General features: G+C 45.1%; 1 protein-coding gene across 1 annotated transcript; it reads right to left on the bottom strand.

Annotated features, from left to right (window-relative positions):
- Positions 1 to 1,265: 1,265 nt before the first annotated feature.
- pkp2 (plakophilin 2) lies at positions 1,266 to 8,259 on the bottom strand. The gene is made up of 13 exons (XM_061806957.1): positions 7,709 to 8,259; positions 6,718 to 6,788; positions 6,127 to 6,647; positions 5,927 to 6,062; positions 5,427 to 5,634; positions 5,168 to 5,345; positions 3,857 to 3,974; positions 3,604 to 3,765; positions 3,347 to 3,523; positions 2,463 to 2,616; positions 2,206 to 2,398; positions 2,042 to 2,129; positions 1,266 to 1,938 (listed from the first exon to the last, which is right to left on the bottom strand). The coding sequence occupies exons 1-13, from the start codon at positions 8,028 to 8,030 to the stop codon at positions 1,876 to 1,878; spliced, it is 2,391 nt and encodes a 796-aa protein (XP_061662941.1). The 5' UTR covers positions 8,031 to 8,259; the 3' UTR covers positions 1,266 to 1,875.
- Between the last annotated feature and the right edge of the window lie 609 nt (positions 8,260 to 8,868).

The raw sequence follows: 8,868 nt of genomic DNA, 5'->3' as shown, positions 1-8,868 counted from the left end.
ACCCCTGCTCTAAGCTACTCCGATCAACATCCCATGATTCCAGTCTGGTCGCGAGTATCTTTGAGTGTACTCGGACTTAAGCATCGGACCTACGCATTCAGAAGTTCAAAAAGCAGTCACTTACGGTCTTGGTCCGCGTCGACCTCGCCACACAGCTGTCCGTGTGTGTGACCTGCGAGGTTCTCAGCAAATTTTCGGCAGTTTGGGAGGTTCCCGCGCTTGACCCAGTAGATGGCGCTGGGGTGGAAATATATGCTTGTTATTGCATAAGAACATTGGGAAATAGATATCAAATATGCACTTACCTTTGATGGGAAACCATCACATCAGTGTTGTTCCCACATGATGCAGAAATTTATAGTACGATAAAATCAAATAAAAGCCTGGAACCAATGACTACAAAAAAATTGGACAAATTCACATTTTTAAAGCTTTCGAAGGACTGTTTCAGGAAAATAAAGACCTTAATTCACCTTTAGAAAAAAATAAATGTAAAATTAAGACTTCAATGAGAAAATGTATTTCAACTTACTAAATCTATCTTGAATTTTCCGATTTGTTTTGGTACTTTCTCATTTTTTTCCCCTCTCTGGGTGCTTCGAGCCAGCCAATCTTTGACTAAATTATAGAAAAAGTTGACTATTTTGGGGGAAATGGTTCACTTTTGGTCACAGGCACTAATCAGACAGCTAATCCTTGCCGATGCTTAGCTAGCTTAGCATCTCGAAACATACAATTTAGCAAAACAAGGATATCAACCAAAAACAGGTCCACAAACTTTAAAGAAATAACATGTGATGTTGTTTTTTTTTTTTTATTTTCATACCTCTATTTTTACCATATTAAATTTGTTAAAGTTAGCCAAGTTAGCTCAACAAGCTAATGAGACTTCTATCAGGGTTTTTCGCGACATTAACAGGGTGGTTCTTCATTCCCCAAATTCTCGAGAGCTCAAGCGGCTTCAAAATACAGCATTCCCTGGGAAATAACTCACTCCTTCTACCATTTTTTTTTACACCCCCCCGGTGTCTAGACTTCATTAGCAGAGGATGAGCTTCTCCCTCGCAGCAGTCGTGTAATCTGCAGTCAAAACAAAGAGGCCTATTGTTCAAAACGGATTTTGGACCGTGCGCGGCTTTTCCGCTCGCCTCGCGCTGGAAATCGCGCACACCGCACCAAAATAGCTCTCAAACCCACGCACACAAAAAGCGAATTAGGAGATGATTAAAAAGTTGACTGGAGCGAGTTCTGCAAATAGAAAGGCGGAGAGTTTAATCAGAGTGTTCAAGCACTTCAAGCATATGAGGAGTGATTCGGGGGAATTTTATGCATTATGAGTTGAAGGCCACATTCAAGGACGCAAAAATTAGACTTCATTAAAAAAAATAGTGCACTACTGCTCTCTAGAGGATCAAAAACTAACAGCACGTCTTTTTTTTTTTAAGACGTTAACCTTTAGAATTACTTTTTTTTTTTTTTTTAAATACATACATAGCCAAGTGTGTATGAATATATTTTCTGATGAAATAGCTGACATTTTTCTTTGCTTCATTTATTGAGAGAAAACTCAGTTAGCTGTCATGTGTCATTTCGTTTGATGTTTTGGATGAACAAAGAAAGAGACACCAGTTTGTTTAAAGTTGCAAAAGATATTTCCGGAACTGTACCAGTGTGGTTACGTTTCTGTTGCAATGGAAGAAAAAAAAAAAAAAATTGCGGCAGTCATTTTCAATGTACTACTTTGTGCATGAAAACTACAAACAGTGTAGAACAACTATTGAACAAAATTATGAAAGCATTCCTATAACGTTCAGTTGTGAACCAACAACAAATGTCCACGTGAAATGTTCCACAAAAGTGACATTTTGATGTCTTCTAGATGGAGTTTACCGCCTTTGTGGTCCTCGCATTTATGAAATCTGCTTTCCTGAAGCCAGACTGTTGAACACAGAAGAATAAATTGTAAGTGTGGACGTCGCTGCTATTAAAAAAAAACTAAAAAGAAAAAAAAAAGCTAACATCAGCCTCCATCATTTATCACCTTCTTGTATGTCTCGTGGAGATCGCTGTGCCTCCACATGGCATGCAGGAGGAGACAAGCTGCTACGCCTGCTTTACTTGGGCCGTCACTATAAAAAGGACGTTTTTTGTTTTTGTTTTAGAATAACATGATGCATTACGGACGTAGAGGAGCTGCCGACTAACCCGTTGTCGGTCTTGCTGATGTTGCAGATCTTAGGGAGGGCGTCCTGGCTCAACATGGCTCGGACGTTGTGCACGTCACTTTGGCTCAGCTTGAAGAGGATGTGGCACAGAGACGCCGTCACGTCCGAGGGAAGGTCCCTCCCAGTGTCGTCGTTGGGCAGGAGCTCCACCGCCTCTGGCAACACCTGCTTAACTACAGGTTGACATATTTGCATAAAAGAATAAGCTTTTAATGGCAGTTAATGAGAAAAACCAACCAATATCGGGGTGCAGCTCGAAAAAGCGAGAGAGGTTTTTGATGAGCGACACGGCCGTCCTCTTGACCTCACGCTCGCCCTCCAGCAGCATTTTCCTCACGTGCTGGAGGCCATTTTCCCTGCGGACGATGGTGTAGGCAATGGATTTCGTCACCTGCAGGGAAACAAAAATTAGCGAGGAAAACACTCTTCATTGACTTCTTGTGGAAATAAATTAGGGCCACCAGGATTTGAATTTGAATTTCAGTATGTGACGTCACGTGACTAAGAAAGCGTAACTACCATTGGCTGGGTGTTCGCTTCTGACCTGTGTCAGATTCCGATTTGACACCTGAAGTAACCCTGCCTGGTGGCACGGACGGTGAATTTCAGACAGCGAATTGGAGCAACTACTGAAAATACGATTGCTTTACATTTCAAATTCAAATCCTGTTTTCTGTGGCATTTCAAATTCAAATCCTGGTGGCACTAATTTACTGCCATTCTTCTCACTATGGCGGCATGTGTGGAGTTTGCATGTTCTCCGCGTTGCCTGTGTGGGTTTTTTTCCGGCCACTCTGGTTTCCTCCCAAATCCCCAAAACATGTAACATTAACTGGACCCTCTAAATTCCCCCTAGGTGTGATTTTGAGTGCGGCTGTTTGTCTCTATGCGCGCTGCGATTGGCTGGCGACCAGTTCAGGGTGTACCCCGCCTCCTGCCCGTTGACAGCTGGGATAGGCTCCAGCGCTCCCCGCGACCCTCGTGAGGATAAGCGGCAAATAAAATGGATGGATGGATACTTCTCACTATATTAACAAAGTGAATTAATTCCCATATCTCTCCAAAAGAGGGAGCCAAAATATTTACAGCTGGGAATTCAAGAGGCCAAGATGACGTCTCACCGCTCCGTTCCCCGCCGTGATGTTCTGCAGAGCTCCAATGGCCGCCTCCTGCGTGTGGTGACGCACGCTGCGGGCGATGAGCGACAGGTACATGCGGATGGTGATGGAGCTCCACAGCCACTCGATGCCGCGGGGGTTGGCCTTCTCCTCAAGCAGCCTGCAGCCATCCTGCTCTTGCTAGGCACACACAGGATTATAAGATCCAGTGGTGGGAAGTACAAAAATATAAATAGAAATATGAAGTGGACCTTACATACCTCTTTGGTCTTGGCGCTGCGCTGAGAAAAACATCCGATCTCCTTCGGCTTGGTCGCCGCGCGTTCTTGCGATTGCAGGAGACTCGCGGCGTACTTGTCGGGCAGCTCCGACTCGATGTGATAGGACAGGTTGTGCAGGATGCACACGCAGTTCTCGGTGGACTTTTGCAGAAGAAAGCGTCGGATTCGTGTGAGATGTAAGCGTCGCAAGAGCGGGGGGAGAAAAAAAAAAAAAAAGGCTTTCAAACGCCACCTTGTCGTCGGCCTTGTAGTCAGACACGGTCCGTCGGATGTAGTAAACCAGGGAGTCGATGAGGTTCTCGCACTCCCTCATGGCTTTCCTTCCATCTGGGCCAGATGAGCTCAGGTTTCTAAACACAAAAACTTCAATCAGTGAGTTGTTGGGTTTTTTTTTGTTTTTGTTTTTTTTAAACAAAAAGCAGCAGATGGCGTTCTAACTTTTGAGAATAGGCTTTTTATAAAAAAAAAAAACACTTCTAAAACTGAGGGATTGGCGCTTTCAAACTCGGAAAAAAAAAAAAAAAAAAGAGAACTTGACAGAGAGAATGTGATGAATAATTCAGTTCTTTACTCCTTTCAGACTTCGGTTTCCACATAATCTACTGATTCACAACACTTATTCAAACTTACCCCAAATGGAAGTTTTATTACAGTATTCTTTTTGTAATGGGTACTCAACAATAAAAAAAATATCGTAAAGAAATTTGGGAGAAAAAAGGTTCACCGTGTGTCCTCATTACGGTTCAAAATGATAAAACTTCAGTAGCTCACTGAAAATGAAATAGTCCACATTAAAGTACTAAATGATGTAGTAGGTCTACTTTATTGAGACAAGGCATATCTTACATTAAAAATTAGTTTGTCTTAATTTCATTATGATGGCATGATGGGCTCAGCTGGTAAAGCGGTGGCCTCACTGTTCTGAGGACCCAGGTTTGATCCCGGACCCACCTGTGTGGAGTTTGCATGTTCTCCCCATGCCTGTGTGGGTTTCCGCCCACATCCCCAAAACATGCAACATTAATTGGACCCTCTAAATTGCCCCTAGGTGTGATTGTGAGTGCGACTGTTTGTCTCGATGTGCCCTGCGATTGGCTGGCGATCAGTTGAGTGTGTACCCTGCCTCCTGCTCGTTGACAGCTGGGATGGGCTCCAGCACTCCCCGAGACCCTTGTGAGGATAAGCGGTGAAGAAAATGGACGGATGGATGGTTAATTTAATTATTATACTGCCCCCAGGTGGCCAATGCACACACACCCAAGGAAGCAGCACAATGCCCATTGGATTGGAAAGAAAAATTAAAAAAAAAAAAAAACATGGCAAAACCTGTTTCGTTCTTTACATTCTACTTAATTATGTAATTAGTTTGCATGAAGAAACGCAATGTTAAGTGCTATTGTTCTTATTAAAACCAAAAATATTTCTTGGGTTGGGTTGGCACGGTCACAGAACAAATTAAAACGTGTCGAAGCACATCTGTAAATAAAAAACATTTTGGGCCGATTTTTTTTTTTTTTTGCACGCCTCCAACCGTGCGGCGTACCTGAGGCAGCCGGTGGCGTTGTACAAAACCTCGGCGTCGGCGAGTAATTCATCTTTGGGATTCTCCCCTTCGGAAATGCCCGAGCTGGGCACCAGGACGGACTGCGTGAGGACTGCCAGGCCGTTTCTGGTGAGGCTTTCCTTCAGGAGGTCATGAGAAGACAGGTTCCACAGGAGGCCTGAGAGGTCAAAGGTCATGGGATTAGCAACCACATCCTGCTTGCGACGCATAAACGCTGCCATTTAAGCACAAAACTGACCGGCGAGATGTCTCCTGGTCACCGTGTCGCGGCTGTTCTTCAGCACGCCCAAAATGGCGGGCAGGCCGGCGTGGTCCCTCACCTCCATCTTGTTGTCGCCGTTCTGGTACACCACGTTGCGCAGAGCGGCGGCGGCGGCGCGCTGCACCTCCTCCTCGTCGTTATGGAGCAGCTGCAGCAGCTTTTTGATGCCGCGCAGGAAATAAACCTAAAAGATGACTTTGAATGGAGTTCACACAATAGTCACAAATACTCGGCGTTACACAGTAATCCCCCACATATTCATATTTTCACTGTTCTTGGCAGGGCTCGGGCCCAATCGGGTTATTGTAAGGGTACGGTCCACCGCCAAGATACCGGTATACATTTTGCAATATACTGTACATTGAGCTCAAAAGATCCCCATCGTCTAAACTGTCAGCAATGTGGCCGTCGACTACGTGGTCGTACGCGCGGCATTAGCGGGGGATTACAAGTATCGGAACGCGAGAGGCCCGAACCATCTTCCTGGCGTCGGCGCTCTTGAAACACTGGGATTGGATGAGCGCTGCGGCGTTGATCAGCGTGTCCTCGTTCTGATGAGAGAGCAGGTTGACGGCCCGCTCCAGCGTCATCTCCGGGGGTTTCTCGGACCTCCTGGGCGAGACGACAAATCAGAATCTCCACCCGTGCAGTAAAATGTGTCGAAAAGGGTTCTTACGGAGTTGAGATGTTGTTGGCTTGGATCTGATGGAGCTCGACCCCTGGTCGCCCCCCCATGTCCACCTCCAAACTGTTACCCGAGGGCGGGTACGTGTTCAGTCTGAGAAGCCTTTGACTTTTGGACGTCCACGTTACGTCACGTAACTGGGGGGTGAAGACCATCCCCTCGCTCTGCTGCCAGCCTGACTCGTTCCACCCGGACTCGTCCCCGCGCCGGCGAAACGAGCCGTCCGAGCAAAAGCGGAAGCTCGAGTTGGCGGGCGTGGAGGGGTTCGTACGCGGCCACCGCGGGGCCTCGGAGAGGGCGTAACGCTGACCCAAACTCAGCGACCGGTCGAGCAGGGAGCAGTTTTTGTGGGACACACTGCGAGGGAGAAGGGTGGACGTTCCGAAATGGCGGCCGTTGAAGACAAAATGGCGCTGAGCCGTGTCGGGCGTCCGCGGGGGTGAGACCTCCACTCTCCTGGATGGCCTTCGCATATGTTTGGCGCTTGGCAGAGAGCAACCAAAGCCATTTACCTGTGGAACAAATCACGCCTGTATCAGTATTTACGATTCATCAACAAACATACTGCAAACTTAAATTGACCATGGTGTGAGGCCTCAGTCCGTCCGCAACGTCGAAACTCTTGGCGCCGCTTCTCTTGAAGTGGACACTGCCTGAAACGAGGAGTCGAGGAGGTTGAGCGGAGAGTGTCGACTTACACGCCAACGCGATCGCCTGAACGCGTCGCAGACACCTTCCCGGGAAGGCGAACCCAAAATACACGACAACGTTACTACAACGCAAAACAAAGACTCATTTGCATGAATGGCTGACGGAACGATGATGACGCTTATCATATTTGACATCCAGAAGTAGGTCACCTAGTGACAAACTATGACCACAATAATTAACGTAGTGTTAAATTGATAACTCTGGAAGAATGTCAGTCAAAACCCGGCATTGTTGACACGGCTACTAGCGCTCACTGGTGGACAGAATGTAGTGACTGGTGTGTGCAAACTGAAAATGACGTGATAAGTCCGTGACCTGAGTCCAAAGTCTGTTAATACCTCATCACTGATAAAAGGAACATTTTTGATCCGGTTCACACCAATAAGATGCCTCCATGTTGCTTTTTGGCATATGAATGAACCCGCTGAAACCTGTTGGACCACTAAAATACTATGTGACGCGCATTCCGCTGCAAAAAAATCAGTTTTGTATTTAAAGTCACTCAAAACCCTCGCTTCAAATTAACATCACCGGTCTAAAATGCACCCTTTTTAAAAGTATTACTTAATCTCATGAAAGTTCTGAGGGTGTGGCTATTTAAAGTAAATCTCTATACAGTAGTATGTGATTAATTGCATTGTCTTTTGGTTAGTTTTGAGAGTCTAATCCTCATTGAAGATTACATGACAACAGCAGCAGAGAGTGAATGCGGTGAAGGTGGAATTTACACACAGACACCGTCCTGTGTACTTCTACTACTTGTAATAATAATTACAGTATATACAGTACGTATACTGTAGTATATTTAGCTTAGCACAATGCTAAATAATGACATGTAAAAGGGAAGTACTGAAGTGTTTACCGTTGGACACGCTCCTTTTGGACTTCCGTGCCAAGGTGAGCTGAACCTGCTGCTGGACCCGCAGGCCGCGGTCACCGGACGCAAGTCTAGCCGACGACCGAGCGCCGGGCTCGGCCGGCAAGGCCAGGCTGGTGTCGGCGTCCAGCGCCGACTTGAAGAAAAACTCCTCCATGGGCTTCTTACCTGCTTCCCTCCTCACGGCCTCGTCGACATTGTTAACCCGAGTACAACGACGGCTTCCCGTTAGGGAACTTTTTGGGGTTGTTGTGGTTCTCCCGTTTTGTCCTTTCGAAAATCCATCCGTGTAGGCCGGTGACGCCATGCAGGCGGGGCTTAATTTACCTGAAGGTGTCAGGTGGCACGATTGTAGATTAATTTGAGTTTTGTATTTCTTACTATCACACGCCCACTCACGACAGGAACTAATTAGCCACCTCGGTTCACTTACAACTTCCTTTTTACTTGTTTGTACAACATGGACTATTTCAAATATGTCAAGCAATGGCTGAAATGACGAGACTGCGCACACTCCTCTTTTGGGCAGGTGGATGGATCTACTTTTTGTCTCCGCCAGATTTGATTTGCAATGTGATATCTGCAGCTATAAATAAAAAATATATATATATTGATATTTTTCAAATGATATTTTTAATATTTTGTCAATAAGAATACTGTTAGAAGTATTAGCAGGTGCACATTCACACTTTAAAATAAGGTTCCAGAGTTAGATTTCAAAAATGTTTTTAAAATGATCAAAATGCCAATTTACGTTGATTTAACAATAGGTTATTCTTGTGGTTCTATTACACGAAGGGCTTTTTTGTAATTTAAAAAAAATAGTGACCCTCTCAGGCAGCCAAATGTCCTAAATATTAATATATAATATGTATAAACACTGTACAGTATACTATAATTACACTAAAGAAGCTCAAAAGTATTTTTAAAAAAGTGCTGTTCAAATGGTTTGAAATTGAATGGTTTCAAATGTGCTTGCATCCATCAAGCCATTACATGAGCCGCTTATCCTCACAAGGATTACAGGAAGGCTGGAGCCTATCGTTCATTCTAAATTAACCTTTTTTTTTTAATACGTCCCTTGTATTGTCTCTCATAAGGTGTGAAATAGGCTACACAGTGGCCTTCTAAAATCAGGTATTCTT

The sequence above is a fragment of the Syngnathoides biaculeatus genome, chromosome 20, assembly GCF_019802595.1.
Source record: "Syngnathoides biaculeatus isolate LvHL_M chromosome 20, ASM1980259v1, whole genome shotgun sequence".
NCBI lineage: Eukaryota > Metazoa > Chordata > Actinopteri > Syngnathiformes > Syngnathidae > Syngnathoides > Syngnathoides biaculeatus.
The sequence above is the reverse complement of the archived record's forward strand: the minus strand, read 5'-3'. Positions and strand labels throughout refer to the sequence as shown.